A 17,102-nucleotide genomic window follows, 5' to 3' on the forward strand; every position below is an offset into this window, starting at 1 on the left:
CCAACAAGTAGCTACTATCGTTGCATGCTACAAGCTAGTAAGTTATCAAGCATTAGTTTGTGGTCGGTTTAACATTATTGTTGTAACGTTATAGCGGTTGGTTAGTTATAAACTGTCATAATCCTGCTCTCAGTATGCGTGTCTGGTGTTTTTTTTTCTTCTCAGTGGGCAAGTGAAGGGGGCGTGTCCACCTGCGCCACACCAGAGGCACATTTCCACAATCTAGAGCTTTTGTTCTTGAATCTTAGTCTCGCGTTCTAGTATAGTCTTATTTTTGATTTGATAAGTTAGTATTTTTCACGTGTATCTGCCACGGCGCTTTCTGTTTTGTATATAGTTAGATTGTAGTGTGTGTTATTGTGTATTGATATAGCCTGCTTGCGTTGTAAGTATTTTTTGTTAAATCCTGTTTCTCCTTGCCTTTTGCAAGTGTTTTTTGTTATTTAACTTTTCCAGGTATTGTGCTCGCGCATTATGTTGTTTTTTCTCCTGGCATCTGAGCCAGCGTTTTGCGTATTGTGGGTTTGTGAATAAACCACGTCAAATTGTATTTTCTTGGCTGGGCCTATGTTTTTTGGGGATCCACTTTTTACCGACTTTAGTCGGATCGTAACAATAAACAACCACCACCAAAATTTTTAACTTACCATAAAGTCTTTGTTTTGAACTCTAATGTATTTTTTTCAGGTTTGTTGTGTTTTTTTGAGCTACCATGTGACCACATTTCATCCCTTCGACTAAAATCTAGCATACCTATTTTTCCTCCACTTTAATGTGTCCATATATCACATATTCTTTCTCCCAGGCCCCGTGCAAAGCACTGCAATTAATGCTTTACTTTTCACCTTTCACCGTAAATCCACCTCATGTTGTAGATTTGAAAGGGGAAGTGTAACAGTGTGTTAGTAGCGGATTATCGGAAACAGGATTTGACAAAATCATGGAATTTGTATCTCTTCTTTGTTCATGAATTAAAATGTCCATACATTGTAGCCCAGTCTTTATTTAGTGACCTAGAGATTCATCTTGTCTTCATTAGTCCATGAAAAACATAATGATTTAGTAACAATTGTTTATTCATGGAGGTTTAAGTCTTGTCCGGTCTAGTTTTCATTCGATGAAAATTATGTGTTGACGAAAATATTTTCGATTAGTTTTCCTTAACAAAATTAACACTATTTACCAGTCATACTTGCCCCTGTGTAACATGCCAAGTATGGAACTACAACTTACTTGCGGTAGTCCTACAAGCACAAGCTATAGCTCACTGCAGAAATCAATCGTGGCAGTTCTAATCACGGATGTAAAGAGATCATCCAACCTGCAAGCCAGTGAGCAGGATCATCAGTGAAACATGCTGATGCCATGCAGCTGCTAATCCCTTCATTTACTTTACAGTCTTTGCTCTGTGGATTCTTCAGATAGGTATTCTTCATGCTGCAGTGTACACTAATACATCTGGAACACACTGAAGTGTAAAATAATTGTGCGATCACCATCCAAGACAGATGTTTTGTGTTTGTTCATTGGCCAGGACCTGAGCTCCGTTTTACACTGTATGTTGGTATACATAAAGAGCAGATCACATGTTCACAAGTTCTGCATGAATGAGACGGACAGCAGATTTAAACTGTAGTGAGACACTTGAAAAGTTTGCATATGCTCAACAATGCAGGACCAAGCTTGGAGACATGGGTGTCAGGACTTTCAAGAAAGATCCCCCATTTGATAGTGACGGCACTCTCTGCCTCTCAGTCCTCGGCCAAGCGGCATCTGGAGTGGATTTTGTGCGAGCAGACACTGAGGAACATGATTACATTCAGCTAACTGCGCTCTAAACTGATTATGCAAGTGCCAAGCTAATGGACTACATTTGCAAGAAGAAAAATAACATTCAATCAATCTCAATTACCGCCGATTGCACCGGCCCGCGAGACAAGGAAGGTTGCCAGCTAACTCCCCCCCCCCCCCCCCCACCACCACCACACCACCCAAGATCCTCCCCTTTTCCCGAACCCTTGACTGGAAGCTGGGCTCTGGGTTGGCCCCACCCATTCTGTCTGGCCAGAGCCTAAGAGCTGGATTAGTTCCACTCATCTCACCTCCAAACTAACACATAGTTTGCCCTGAGGCTGGCTGTTAGTATGAGAGCTATCATATTCGCATGTACAACTAGAAAATGAGAACAGAGGGCTAGAGGACGTGGATATTCTGAAAACACTGTACACAAATTTTATTTTGAGAAGGGTCTTTATGAGGGCATGTGAGTGACTGTCATCATCGGAGCTGCATAAAACTATTGGGTCCACATTGCAAAGAAGAAATTCAGAGAGCATGTTGGCGGAGCCTACAGTACTTAGAATGGAATCTGTCATCAGAGAGCACAGTGCACTGCAGAAGAAGTCATCACACCCCCCAATGTGTGGTGGTCTGTGCGGTTAGGGTGACTTGCTGGATGTTTCTGTGGTCTTTTGGAACATTCCAATACATGAGGTGGTGGGGTTGATATTTTTAGAAAGCCCTAATATGGGCCACATACCACAGACTCTCAAATTATCCCATGCAGCTTAGCTCTAGGTTTCAACCTCCCTTTTTAATTCCAGTAATTACAGGCTCCAATTTATATAGAGCTGTGCACACAAAGGGCCCGTTTAATGCAAACCAGTTTGATTTTGGCAACGTATCCCAAGCGTCACCCACATCTTACACTCTGTTTATGCTGATTTGATTTATTTTCCCTACAACGGTTGAAAATTTTGCTATTTGTATCAGATTTATTTGGGGAGGAATAAATGTGTGGGGATTTTCCTTTTTTGTCCCGGCATAAAATGCCAAGTTGGGGGTTACAGGCATGGGCTAATGTGGGTTTGCGTCTGCCAGTATCTCCACCAGGACAGTAAATTCAACAGTGCTAAGACTGTGACACCAAGTGCAGAGTCAGTGCTGCCAAGAGGCCTTACAACCATGTACTTGTTGTCCGCTAATCACATTTGTAAGTCATAAAATACCAAGTCATAAAATAATACTTGTCAACAAGTATGCATCGTTGTTTTCTTGACTTTGGTTGAGGCGATCTTATGATATCCTGCAGGTAAGTTCTGGAGAGTTTTGCTCTGAAGATTCACTGGTTTTAAGAAACATGGAGCCAGCGTAAGAGGCTTAAGTCATAAAAATGATCATTCCTAGATGTGTTGTACATATTTAATCCCCCCACAGCCCGAGCAGCCGTATGACATATGTCTTCTCTTAAAAACTTGAGCGGAAAAAGAGACGAGAAGAAAATCTGGTTCTCTTTTTCTCTTGGGCTCTCTGCAAAGAGGAAATCACACATATAGTGTAATATAAAGTGCACATATCCTCTGAGACAAACACAATCCATCCCGCCCAAAAGGTGTGACTAGGAAAGAGAGGTTGCCAGAATCTAATCTGGTTTAAAGCAAGACTGTCATTAGAATGTGGGCCAGGGTACGTGCGGCAGAAAGGTCCACATGGATGTTATGTTGTCTGAGCAATGAGCTCTATGCATTTTTAAGGCACGTGTAAGACTGGGATTTCCCTGTTTTTCCAGGCTGAACTACCCTCCCCTCGTCCCCTGGACCTCTTTGATGACATTAGTTGGAGCCCGTCTCTCACCTTCCCGTTTAACCAAACCATGAACATTGATTTCTCTCTCATGTTGTTTTAGTACAAATGCCTCAGAGACACGAGCGCTGCATACTATGCCAGTGGTTGCAATAAAGTATTCATAAAGCAAAATTATTTTATGGACTTTGAGGACTTTGCAGATCGCTTTAAATTGAGCTTTTAATGTGATTGGACAGCACATTTGCTCACATGCCTTTTAATCTGTGCTTGTTAAAAAGGAAAATAAACCTATATAAAATGTAAACTAATGAAAACTTTTTTTCTGTAAAAGAACCACTTTAGGTGAGTGGACATTAAGCAAAGTCATATACAGTATATATATATATATATATATATATATATATATATATATATATATATATATATATATATATATATATATATATATATATATATATATATATATATATATATAAATAACCATCCATCCATCCATTTTCTTGACCGCTTATTCCTCACAAGGGTCGCGGGGGGTGCTGGCGCCTATCTCAGGTGGGTCTGGGCAGTATATATACATATATATATATATATATATATATATATATATATATATATATATATATATATATATATATATATATATATATATGTATAGTGTGTCTCAGATTATATTGCAGTGTATGTAAAGAGCGGATGTGTTATTTGTGCTTGTCCGTGATTTGTTGTGTGTGCTTATTCTATGTGTGTGTATGTGCCAGTTTAGGTTAAGTGTGGAGTGGTCAAACCGCAGACTCACAGGATAGGTACCTAAGTGGAATCAGGGCTGTTAGATTTATGGCCATTTGTTCGGAGAGTGTTCATCCATTGGCTATTATGGAATGATTAGAGGAGAAGGTGAAGCTCCAAGTCCAGCAAAAATCAATACGGCTGTCGAGAACGATTCAGCCTCTCCTGCTCCGGGGAGTATTAGCACCAAACCTCTGTCTACTCGCACTTCTTCATTCGTCTCCAAGTGATCCACCCCACGTCTAAGACCAGCTTTAGCTGCTGTGTTCCTCTCGTGGACATAATGTGACCTTGGTTCTAGGGAGCAAGCAGGTTACCCAACAATTGACCAACAATGCCTCAAAAGCATAGCTATTGGACGCTATTGCAATTACTGCGCTTCCAACTTCCAGTAAGAGTATCCTTTTGTCTCTGTAGTGTATATAGGAACCTCTACAGCCAAATCAACCTGAAGTTTTTAATTTTATCAAACGTTGGAATGAGGTGTCAGCATATAACAGACACACCATACTCTTAAAAAAAACAACCACACCAAGTTATGGACTGACTGTGGCCGTTACAATATCAACAGTTGTCCAATTTAAAGAGTGCATTTTATTCTTTGCACATTAGAAAAACACTTGGGTAAAAAAAATAAATAAATAATAACGCAATTTGGGTAAAAAATGTACCGATCCACTCCTTATTATATTTGACCCAACTTTCTGAGTTGCGTCAGACAAAGCAATCTAACCCCATTAAAAAAAAAAAATAAAATGTGAGAAAACCTGAATGCAGTTGTGACAGCAACAAAAATTGACCCAAGTAGTGGATTAGTTCATTATTGATCCAAAATGGGTTATTTCTGACCCAACAGATTTAAGAGTTGTGTAAACAAATAACATTATTCCGGTTAATAATTGACTGATCCACTACTTCGGTCAATTTGAATCAATGTTCTGGTTTGTTTTGCACAACCCCCAAAAAATTTGTTTAAACTGAGGGACTCTTTTCTACAAAATGACTAATGTTTTTTTTTTTTTTTTTTTTAATACTCAAATTGTTTTGTTTTTTTAGTTATTTGGTTATTTTATCAGTGAATGAAAAATTTGATGAATAAAAAAAGAGAAGTTTGATCCTGACACAAATTGTATTTTAGTTTTTCCGCTGTGTAGAATAGTTTGAAAATCCGAACCAAAAAAAAAAAAAAAAAGAGGTTGATCACCATTCCAAAAGTTTGGGTTCCATTTTGAATACTGAGAAGACGTTTTATTCCATTTCTTGCTCATAGTGCAACTGAACAACATTCCCAAATACTAGTAAGAAAGCACTTTGAAACACATGTTTTGAGAACATCCACGTATAGCCCATTGAGTATTATGTCTCAAAGTCAACTAACTTATGAGTATCAGAATTGGATAAAGTCACCTATATACTCAAATATTCGATCGATGCAACTAACATCCTAAGGCTCTCCATAACCCAAGTAATGCAGACAAAAGACAAAAGTCTCTGAACTGGACAATCACAGAAAAAAAGCAACTAAGGCGCTTGACCCTCAAGCCTAATTTATGCCTCCACGTTTGCGCTCGCGTTGATGACCGGCGTAGATCACATGATCTACGCGAGCCATGAATTTTAAGTCCCGCGTAGCTCGTGGCCGGTTACGGTGCACACGTCGCCAATCCTTGCACGCCGTAGATGGCGGGGCGTAGCTCGCTTCTGATTGGTCCGTTCAATGGCGTTTTTTTTTGTTTATTTTTCTCTCCCCACCCCCTGCCCAGATAGTTTCCGTGAAGGCAACTGGTGGCGCAAATCGACTTCCTGCTCGGAGACCACGGCTGTGCATGTGGATATGTGCCTGGGACGAGAGGCGGAAAACAACAATAACTTTTAAAAAAATAATTAAATAAATAAATAATGTTCGCTAAGCGCGTGGCTGTTGTGTTTTGGCGAGTTTACGGCCGACACCGGTGCAAATTGGCAATAATTAATTGCCACGGTGATTAACATACTCTCCCCCCGGCTTTGTTTCGTGTTTCTGAATTAAACTGAACTTCCTGAAACCGTCATAAAATGCAGAGGAATCTCCACTCTGTGGCGTCCCAGCCTTTGCGAGAGCGGGACTTGGTGTGAAAGTCCAGCAGACACCGATGTGTATTGCGCACAAGTTGGAATGCAAACGCACGAGCAGAGCTCCGCCGTGACGTCTCCGCGTGAGCCTCAAGCAGAAGTATACTGAGGCCTTCACTGGCCTTCACCAAGACAAATGCTTTGTAAATTTATTTGTGAAAGCTTGCATACATTTGGTGACTTACTCTCTCAAAGCTTTGCTTTTCCATCAGAGATACATATGAAATTGTAAATATTACATCTACTGTATAATGTACCACAATTTATAGGTGCAAGGTGACAAATTGCTTAGTGTATAGTGAGTGAAACAGTTTGAGGACCACTAACCTTGTAAAGTTTGAGGCTAGCCTCATGTCGGGAATTGACCGTGTGCATCCTCAACTTCTCCAAGCTGTTGGTGTAGTAGTCGCAAGCGTTGCACTTGAGGTGCACCGGATTGCCAATGGCCACACATTTCAGTCGCCATTCGTTGCCTTTGCCTCCCTCCTTAATATGGGCCACAAGCTGGTACTTTTGAACGTGCTTGTCCGTCTTGCAGTGCAGCTGGAAATTGGCCTTGAGTTGCGTGGTGTAGTGGCACAACTTGCACTGGTGAGAGTCGCCCACCACGGCGCGCCACTCCTCCTCTGGCAGGCTGCGCTCGGCCCCCATGTGGATGCCGAGCACATCCAGGTTGTCGGTGGTGAAGCGGTTGCACACGGCGCACTGGAAGAGTTTGAGCGAGGGGTCGCTAGTTTGCGACAGACTTTCTCCCAGGGTCATCAGCTCCTCTGACACCAACTGGCCGCTGCCCAGCCGCATATCCATCGGGAGCTCCCCACCTACTTGGATGTGTAGAAAACACAGACAGACAAGAACAACATATGAGAAGAAGGAAATAAAGACAATTTGATCAAATATTTCACGTTAAGAAAACAGGTGAAATGATATCAAAATAATGTATGATTCAAGTAAATATTTAAGGTCGATTGCGGCAGAAGTCGAGGCACCGTGTCAATCCTATCGCGGATAACATCATCAGTAAAGTAAAGCAGTTGTATTTTGTTTGATATATAATGAAAATTGACTTGTTTCTTGGAATGGAAAACGAAGAGACTCAAAGCCAGATTACCCGAAGATTTCAGTCAATTATCCATGCTGATTTGTTTGGCCTGATATATAAAAAGTACATGCTCAATCAGTATAGTCCATCAAAAATATTTTGTAGAGTTTCCAATTCATAATAACAAACTACTTTTGTTCTCTGATTGAGCTTATTTTAGCCAGATTGGCAAGAGAGTGCAAAGAGGAAAAACAGAACTCCATCATTTGGTATCAATCATAAACTGAGCAAATGAATAAAATAATGAGAGCATTTTTGCCTTTTCTTGCCGAGCCTGAAAAGTCACTCACCTGTAATTTCACACTACTAACTAAGCACTCATTTGGTGATGGGGGGGATACAAGTAAAACAAAGCACATTTTATGTTTTATGTTTATAAACGGACACAGGCCTTATATTATTTATACAACTACCAAGCTACCTACTCTGTAAGACGCTGATTTGTTGTGAAAATAAACAAACTTAATCCAAAATGTATTCTTCGTAAAGAATATAAATATTTAAGCAACATAAGGCACCCGTGGGAATAGACCAAAGTCAAGAAGTTATCCGATAGAAGTCCCCCCCCCCCCACCCTACCCCCATGCCCACAACCCCCGCTCCCCTTGTTGTTGTTTGTTTAAAGCTGTGTTTCCCAAATCAATGCTCTGGTAAGCAGATGTGTAATTGTTTTCCAAAAAAACTAATGTCAGCCCTTCCTCTTTTCAGCTCTCTCACGCACCATCATGTTTCCTCCTTGTACGACATCATGTAAGTGCTGGGAAGAAGGACTAGAAGGCAGGGAGTGTGTGATCTTACACATCCCACTCAACCCTTAATGTATATTATAGTATACAGTCATATGATTTTTTTTTCATATATCTGCTGTTGGAGGGTCAAGACATCCTCTATTGTGTGACCAAGGATGACACAGCTGACACTTATGAACCTAGCGTGTGTCATCATTGCCTCCCTAGTAACATGCTTATTAGAACTCACCTCACAGGAAAATGAACCAGATGGCGAAGAGGAAAAAACATTAGTCACAGCAATCAATTCCTGTTTGTGTCTTTGAACTCGGAACAGTTTAAGACAAGTCTGCACAAACGGTGGGGTTGTAACGGGCACGGCAAACATGTTGCTGCGGTGCTTAATTGCCCATGCTGAGCTATCTAACCTTTCTTCTTTGGCCATGACGAAATACGTACATAACTACACTTACAAAGCTGTCATAAAAATAAAGAAAGAAACAAGAGGAACTCCAATGGCAAGCTTTAGCAGCAGTTTGGGAATAATGATATTAAAAAGCTGAAACTAGCTGCCTTTGAGGAGGAAAGTGATGGGAAGGAAATGTTCCCCCCCAATTAACCTTTTACTAGCAGGACAATCGAGTATCACAAAGTAAACTGCTGTCACAAATGCCTCAATAGTGTCATCTAAAAGTGAAAAGAAAGACAAAGCCATGACCTTCTTCTCAGTAGGTTACTTTGTAAACTGTCACTGTTGACTTTACATATAAATTCAAAAAACGCTAATTTGCCAACGAGAACCAACACATCTCATATTAGAAGCTTGAGATACAATAAAAGCATCAGAAAATCCGATGTACAAACAAGGGATGTTCGATACCACTTTTTTTAGACCAATACCAGTACGAGTACTCATCCCTTAATTCCCAGGTTGACACCGATGCCAAATACCGATACTACTAGTACATAAACCTTCTCAAAAAACAATGACAGATGATTTACATTTTTCCTTAAAATGACATGAAATTAATGGCAATTGTCTCTTCTTCTAATTTCTAATTTTTAGTCCCTGATAGTAAAATGGCCACCAGAGGGCTAGTGGTATTGGCCACTGTCACAACTACCAATAACATAAAAGAAGCCAGTATCAGCACTGGTACTCGCCATCTTTAGTGCAAACATTTTTGCATGATCATTTTAAGTAGAAATGGGCATACAATACAAGGTATCAGTATCTGTCCAAAACACAGCCTTATTTCAAGGTATCGGTCCTTGCTACGGTGGACGATACCAGTATCGGACATCCTCTTGTGCTCGTTTGACGATCAGGAACTGAAGGCATAAATGTCTGACAGACGCTCCTCAAGATACAAGTTCTGTAAGTATATGTACCGAAACTAGAGCTGTCAAATTTAAAGGCACGGTCTTCCGTTTTCACTCAGGAAAATGCACTATATAAATACAGGATGTATACATATGAACTCCTTCTCAGTCTACACCTCTGCGCTTCTGTTAATGTGTGGTGGTGATTTTTTCCAAACCCCCCCTAGCCTGTATTTTGCCATTTTGTGTTTGTTTTGTCAACAGAGGGACGTTTCTGTGGACAGACAGTTGTTTACCCCTCCAGCCAATCGCAGAGCGGGGAGTGGCGGGGGGCATGTCGCAGATCGGGCTGGGCGAATTTGTTGGCTGCAAGTCACTCCCGCGGCAACTTGACGCACAGATTTTTTTTTTTTTCACTCACTCACTCACTCACTCACTCACTCACTCACTCACTCACTCACTCACTCACTCACTCACACTCACTCATCCGTGTGTGCTGTCAAGTTGCCGCGGGAGTGACGTCACGGTCCTGTCTGCAACACACACCCCGCCACCACCCCCGCTCTCCTGATTGAAAATGGAAGACCGTGCCTTTAAAGCGTTAACTCATTGATTCATTACAAAAAATATCGCATTCATCATGTATTAATGCAGATTAATACCACTATTAATTTTGACCGCATATGATCATTTATCTTGAAAGCGAATGGTTATCTTAAAGGTAGCACAGGTTGTTTGAGCAATAAACATAACTACATGCATTTAATAAATGTTTGCGTATGATATTCAGAATATTTGTTCTAATCAAAATATTAGGGTCTTTTTTTCGACAGAATTAACACGTAACAGGTGCTCTTTTCAATTTGATATTTATGAGAAAATTTTTTTTTTTAAAAAAGAATAGTGATTAATCATGATTAAACAAAATTCTAAAATGTGATTAATATGATTTAAATTTAATGTATCAAAAGTATGAATGGTATCGCTTGGAATCAGTAAAAAAAAAAAAAAAAAAAAAAAAGTGGCATTGAAGATCGCTAGTTTTAAGGCATCAACGTGTGAATGGAAAGACACACATTCATGTTGTAAATGAACAGGTTGAGTGAATATAGCTTGTGAAGTTTCATAGAACAGAAAATGTCATTTACGTTATATAGAGGAGATACTAATGTCGTATTAATGTAGATACTAATGACACGACTGGAGTGATTTTGCAGGGCAAGAGACATTTAATTAAAGCAGAAACTCACCCAGTGCAGGGGTCAATGCAGCCATGCTGGGATCTAAAGGAAAGCCCCCCATCAGGAACTGGGCCTCAGGTCCCGTCGGGTCAATCTTGAGGCCTGGTGGTAGGCTCATGTTCTGCGTCAGGTAATACTGGTAGAGCTCAGCCTCGGAGGGCGAGGGCATGGCTCCCAGCGCCAGTCGGCCGTGTTGCATCTGAGTCACGTTCTGCTGGAGGAGCATCATGTTGTGCATGTGCTTCTCGCTGGTCATGTGGATCCGGAGGTTTCGCGCCACGTTGGTTTCGTAGTCGCATACCTCACAGCGCCAAGTGGGTTTGCTCTTTGGCTTGGTCGGTGAGGGGGCCCCGCACGGTCCGCTTACGTGAGCGGAGGACTGTGTGGGGTGGTGGTGGGCAGGGTGGTGGCTACTGGCCTGGGTCGCCGAGGGCACGGCCACCACGCCTCCCGGGCCGTGTCCGAACACCTGGTCCTGTGCCGATCCGATAGTGCCTCCATTCTGGAGTGTCTGCATGTTGTTTAAGTGTTTATCCGACTGCATGTGGATGCTTAGGTTCCCCTTGGTTGTCGTTGAGTAGTTACACACCTGGAGAACATTGGGCAAATCAATCACACATCAGAATCAATGCACGCAACCACAGTGGTGCCTGCCCTTAAGATATGAGTTTAATTTGTTTCGCGATGATGACCATAACTCAAATCATATTTCCCTATGGAAATGAATGAAAATGCCATTAATGTGTTCCAACCTCCCCATAAAACAACAAAAAAAATATTGTGTATTTTAATGATCCATAATACAGTATTGTACTCCTAGTTTGACCACCTTGGTCAGCTGAGGGCAGTATATGACAGACAGACAGACAGACAGACATTGGGGCCATATTATGAATCTCTGTGTCGCCCAGCTGTAATATGATTGGCTGCTGCATGCAGTCCTGCCTGGGTGCAGCAGCCAATCATACTAGAGCTGTGTCTTGCCTAGAACTCAAGTGGGATTCACATCACCTCAACTCCTCTCTCATATCATTAGTACTTCACTAATACTAATTGTTCTGTAGAAGATAAAGGATACATTGAATGTGAGTGCTATTATATTGTTGGTGTATGTTGTTTCAATCTGTTGCTTCAAGGGTTAAAGAACCGCTAATGCTAATAAGTTTCATCATTACGCTAGTTGACTAAAATTCTAAGGTATGGTTGTTTTCAAGTAACAGTGTGTACAACTATTCAATGTTTCAATGGTCATTTTAAAAAAAATATATATACATATGTTCTATCTAGGGGTGTGAATTGCCTAGTACCTGACGATTCGATTCGTATCACGATTCACAGGTCACGATTCGATTCGATACCGATTAATCCTGATACGAATTTATAAGTCGATTGTTGCGATTTTTTTTCATTCAAATTTAGAAAATACTAATCAGTAAGCTTGTAGAGTGTAAGATTTATATGAAAATGTATTATTTATTTATCTGAAATTTCAGTCTTATAGAGGTTGTAATCTGTTTCATGTTTGAACAGCATTAAAATAAAATATTAAGGCTTAATGTTCCGTTCATATAACATTCTTCCATGCTCAAGGTGTGAATCCTAACCCGAAGTCAGACGTTTTGTTGAATATTTTTCCATTAAAAATGGAAGTTTAAAAATCGATTCACACACACACAAAAAAAAAAAAAAAAAAAAAGGCAATGATGATAAGACGTTGAATCGGTAAGACTCCCGAATGAACAATTCTGAGCTCTTAAAAAAAAAAAAAAAAAAAAAAAAAAAAAAGATTGTTTTTTATTGAATCGATTCGAGAATCGCGCGATGTAGTATCGCGATATATCACCGAATCGATTTTTTTTTTAACACCCCTAGTTCTATCACATTAACGTACATTTATTTTTTATATAAGCGTAGGTTGCTACAGGACCACTGTCATGGGACATGTTTTCCCACCATCTTTCTGCTACGTATCACCGAAGGAGAAGAACTTCGCAAACATAGTAATTGGTGGTAGGCTTGCAAAGTGTTGTCTCGCTGAGGCACTGTAGTCCACGTCCTTCAAAATGGACGTGCTTCAAACTTAGGTTGATGCATTCTATTAGTTACCTACTAGATGGTACTAAATTCTACACACTGTCCCTTTAAATACAATCTATAATCATGCCTGAAAACATTTTTTTTAATTTAGAAAAGCCTGTAACTCTTAATTATTAATATGATTTTAAAATTTATTGTAGCACTTTCAGATCGTGCTGATGAAATTTGCATTACAAATTGAATTTATTATTATTATTATTGTTATTATTATTATTATTATTATTATTTATTCAATTCAACTGAGATAGACTGCCACTACACAGCCATGATGTCTCAAATTTGTGCTCTCAAGTCAAAGCAACAAAATCATCCAAATTAAAATTTGTATCTTGAAAAAAAAATATTTTATCTCAATACACCATTGTACTTTGAAATTTAAACTACATAAGAAGAAAAAAAAAGTAAAACATGGCAAAAACATTCTTACAATGTCCTTATGAAGTTTAATATGTGACATACCTCGCATCGGAAAGGTTTGTATCCACACGTATAGCTTTCTCCACGCGCCAGACGAGGATGACTTTGACCGCTGCTGCAGTACATACAGGAGCCTCCGGAATCTGGATGCTTTTCTTTCATATGAGCCTCCAAAGTCTGTTGATATTTGTAATGCCAGTTGCATTTGGGACACTTGAGTGTCTTGCATGAGTTTCGCGAATGCATCATGGTCATGTGACCGCCCAAAGAGCGCGAGGAACCTAGGACGGTGTCGCATTTGGGGCATTCCACCCCGCTTCCGACAATGCCGCCGGGCCCGTGGTTCTGCGAACAGTCGTTCAAACCTGCCATGTCACAGGAACCGCCGGGTTGGGGGTGAATGTGTCCATGAGATGACGAATGGAGGTGATGATGATGGTGGTGCATGTGGTGTTGCTGCAGAAGGGATCCATTTTCCTCCTCTTCCTCAGCCGGGCAATCATTTGGTTCTGGAGCTGTGGCACTATCTCGATTGGCACTTTCGTCAGCAGCAGCGTTGGAGGACAGAGGTGAGGAGGAAGTGCCAGCAGTGTCCTCCTCACTTTTTCTGACGTTGGCTGCCGCCATTGCCATGGGAACGGTAGTTCCCTGGCAGTTAAAGCTCAGAGGGAGCTCTGAGGTTCTCCCCCCACCTTCTGTAGCTGAAACCTCCTCCTTGACAGAGGAAGAAGTGGAAGCGGGGGATTTGCTGCTGTGTGTGTAACTGAGCGCAGGGGTGCAGGCAGAAGGCTGGAGAGTGCTACTAGGCATTAATAAAGGAGATTTGGAAATGCTTTGGTTTGAGATAGCTGGTTCCCCTGCATCACCTCCACCACTGCTACTATTAACACCACTGGTCACTACCGCGCCTTCTGCCTCCACCCTATCTTCTTCCCCTAATAACGGATCACCTTCCCCTTCTTGTGAAACCCCCACCTGGCTAGATAGCTGTGTCGTACTGCCATGGCCCTCACTGGCCCCATCCTTCCCCTTATAAGCCAACTCTTTCCCCGTAGGCTCCTCTGTTCTCCCCCCATGTAAAGACAGGGCATTGGAGTCTTTGGCAGAGCCAGAGGGAAGAGTAGATGCTTTGGGAGTGCCCAGCCTTCCCAGAGACAAGACCGAGCTTAGTGGGGTTTGCTGTTGCTGCTGCTGGAGGCTAGCGTCAGAGTCTTTGTTCAGGAGCGTCTCGCTGCCTCCGCTGCTGCTTCCAGGCTCCAAATGGACACCACTAAATGTGCCGTAAAAGCTCTGGCCAGAGTTCATAGGAAGCAGGGGAGGTGGCACAGAAGTGCTCTTGTTTTTTGGTTCCAGGAAGCTGATGAGCGGCTCTTTGTCTTTCCCAATCCCCTGGATGATAGCGGATGCGTGGTTGTCCCCTAATAAACGGCGTTCGTCCTCACTCAGCGTCATGCGGTGGTCATGGACAGCATGCGTGGCAAAGGAACGCGCGTAACCAAAGGACAGCTTGCAGAGAAAACACATGAGGATTGGCTTTCCCTTGCCATAGAGGGCCAAACCATCAAATTTGGAGAAATCCACATTGTTAGGAACATCTTTGGAAACACAGGACTTCTTGGCAGACCCATCACTGTTCAGGTAATCCTTGTTACTTTTGTGCCGCACGTCAAAGACACGAAAACTGTGCAGGACAGGACTGAGGCCTGCCATGGATGAGGTATTGGAGAACCCTTGGTCAGAATTGCCAAACCACTTCCCAAAGGACGAGGCTATGTGGAACGTGTTGATGATCTGAGGGTAGACCGAGGATGACGTCCCAGCAGGTTCCCCCGGGGTCCCCCCACTATTGAGAGAGTTTGTGGGCAGCAGGCCGGGAAGCACACTCCCACCGCTTTGGATGAGCTGACTGAGGCTCTCGACGATGTAGGCCGAGCCGTCCGGTTGGTAGACGATCTCTCCAGCCAAGTTTTCCACATCACTACTCTCCTCTTCCTCTTCCTCCTCTCCTTCCTCACTTCCACTCTCAGGCCCACCTTGCCGTCGTGTGGGCTGATGACGCAGAAGAGTGGGCATGCCCCCGCCGCCTTGAGCCATCACTACCCCGGGAAAGGGTTGAAGACTCGGGAAACAGCTGTCGATTTCCATTTCATCCAGGTCCTCCGATTCTTCCTCTTCCCCACAGCTCAATCTGTCCCGCTCGTCTCCCTCACGGCCCTCCCGCTTGGAATGCGGCTGACCGGTGGCGGGGCTATCCCGGTGAGCCTGACTCGATGTTTGTTTTGGCTGGGACTGCAGGGACTGTAGTTCTCTCACCTCGTCATGAAGAGAGCAAGGGTTCGGGGCTTGAGAAGGATACGGGGCAGAAAACGACAGCGGGTCCAGGGAAGGGGCCTGGTTGGCGCAAGGAAGCTGCAAGCTAGGGTGATCGTTCCAGGGATGTGGAGGTTGCTGCTGCTGTTGCGAGGAGCTGAGCCCATCGTCTGTCCCAGAAAACACGGGAGACTCACAGCTGTCCATGCTGATGCCTACATGAGGCGGTCATCGCATCCAGGCCTGAGGACACACACAAATTAGAGATTAGAGTTCATTGGCTTGCTTCTTCTTGTTACCAAAGGGAACATGTTTTTTTTTTTTTCTGTACTAGAATAAATTGTAATTGCACATCCAGCACAGTAGGTGGCAGTGGCACTCTCATTGTCAGTGAGTGTGCAAGGAGTATTTATGATATTTATGTTTATGTACAGGGGCGGCACGGTAGTCGAGTGGTTAGCACGTCCGCTTCCCAGTTCTGAGGTCTCCGGTTCAGGTTAATTGGGCGCTCCGAATTGTCCCTAGGTGTGCGTGTGAGTGTGGATGGTTGTTTGTCTCTGTGTGCCCTGCGATTGGTTGGCAACCAGTCCAGGGTGTCCCCCGCCTACTGCCCAGAGCCAGCTGAGATAGGCGCCAGCAGCCCCCTTTGTGAGGAATAAGCGGTCAAGAAAATGGAAAAAAAAAAAAAATGTTTATGTACAGCAGTTTGTATACAGCAATGCCTGTTCTTAAAGCGCATTATAAATACAGTTGAGTTGAGTTGAGAGGCGCACTTGCAGCAATTTTAAAGACAAATCATACTGTTTGTAGTTGTGGCAGAGTGTTGGGGGCCAACGAGCTTATCCGCAAGGGGAGATCTGTATAAACGACTTTTGTGTTTGCCATTTTGCAATGCACGGACCAGGGAGTCTTTCTGCTTCCGCAACTCCAAGCTTTGGGCATGTAATTCGACCAACCTGATTTTAATGCAAATGAGGGAAGCTGCTACGAATGGCCAGGACTCGGCTACTTTCCATCTCATAATGGCACAATTGCCCCGTTATGCCCAATTCTACCTGCACAAAGTCTTAAGAAAATGCCAAAAGAAAATGCTTTACACTAGATTTGTTTTGGGATTGAAAATAGAGCCCATAATGTTCAAAACAAGAATCTATTTACTTTCTATTGAGACAAAGTTTAAAAGGGACAGTACTGTATATATGAAGAAAATTAAATGTGTTCTAGAAAACGACTAAATTAAAACTAAAAAGTCAATGTGTTCATTACGCTAAATTAGGCACCGAACCAATAGAATGATTCTTCTTCCTGCCATATCTGGAAAGTACAATCTTTTATCTTCACCTTCTAAACAACATTCTTAATATTATATGCTGCAAATCCTACATCTATTTTTAATTAACT

General features: G+C 42.3%; 1 protein-coding gene across 8 annotated transcripts in view; it reads right to left on the bottom strand.

Annotated features, from left to right (window-relative positions):
• Positions 1-17,102, bottom strand: part of zfhx3b (zinc finger homeobox 3b) — a 298,790-nt gene that overhangs the window by 95,630 nt on the left and 186,058 nt on the right. For 7 of the 8 annotated variants that reach the window (XM_077518498.1, XM_077518492.1, XM_077518495.1 and 4 more), the window contains 3 exons: positions 13,434-15,944; positions 10,887-11,466; positions 6,811-7,307 (listed from right to left, as the gene is read on the bottom strand). In XM_077518498.1, the coding sequence (XP_077374624.1) occupies positions 6,811-7,307; positions 10,887-11,466; positions 13,434-15,908 (3,552 nt within the window). In that variant the 5' untranslated portion in view covers positions 15,909-15,944. The remainder of the gene's footprint in view (positions 1-6,810; positions 7,308-10,886; positions 11,467-13,433; positions 15,945-17,102) is intronic. The other variant, XM_077518499.1, reaches the window with a different exon arrangement.

This window comes from Festucalex cinctus, chromosome 4, assembly GCF_051991245.1.
Source record: "Festucalex cinctus isolate MCC-2025b chromosome 4, RoL_Fcin_1.0, whole genome shotgun sequence".
In the NCBI taxonomy this organism is placed as follows: domain Eukaryota; kingdom Metazoa; phylum Chordata; class Actinopteri; order Syngnathiformes; family Syngnathidae; genus Festucalex; species Festucalex cinctus.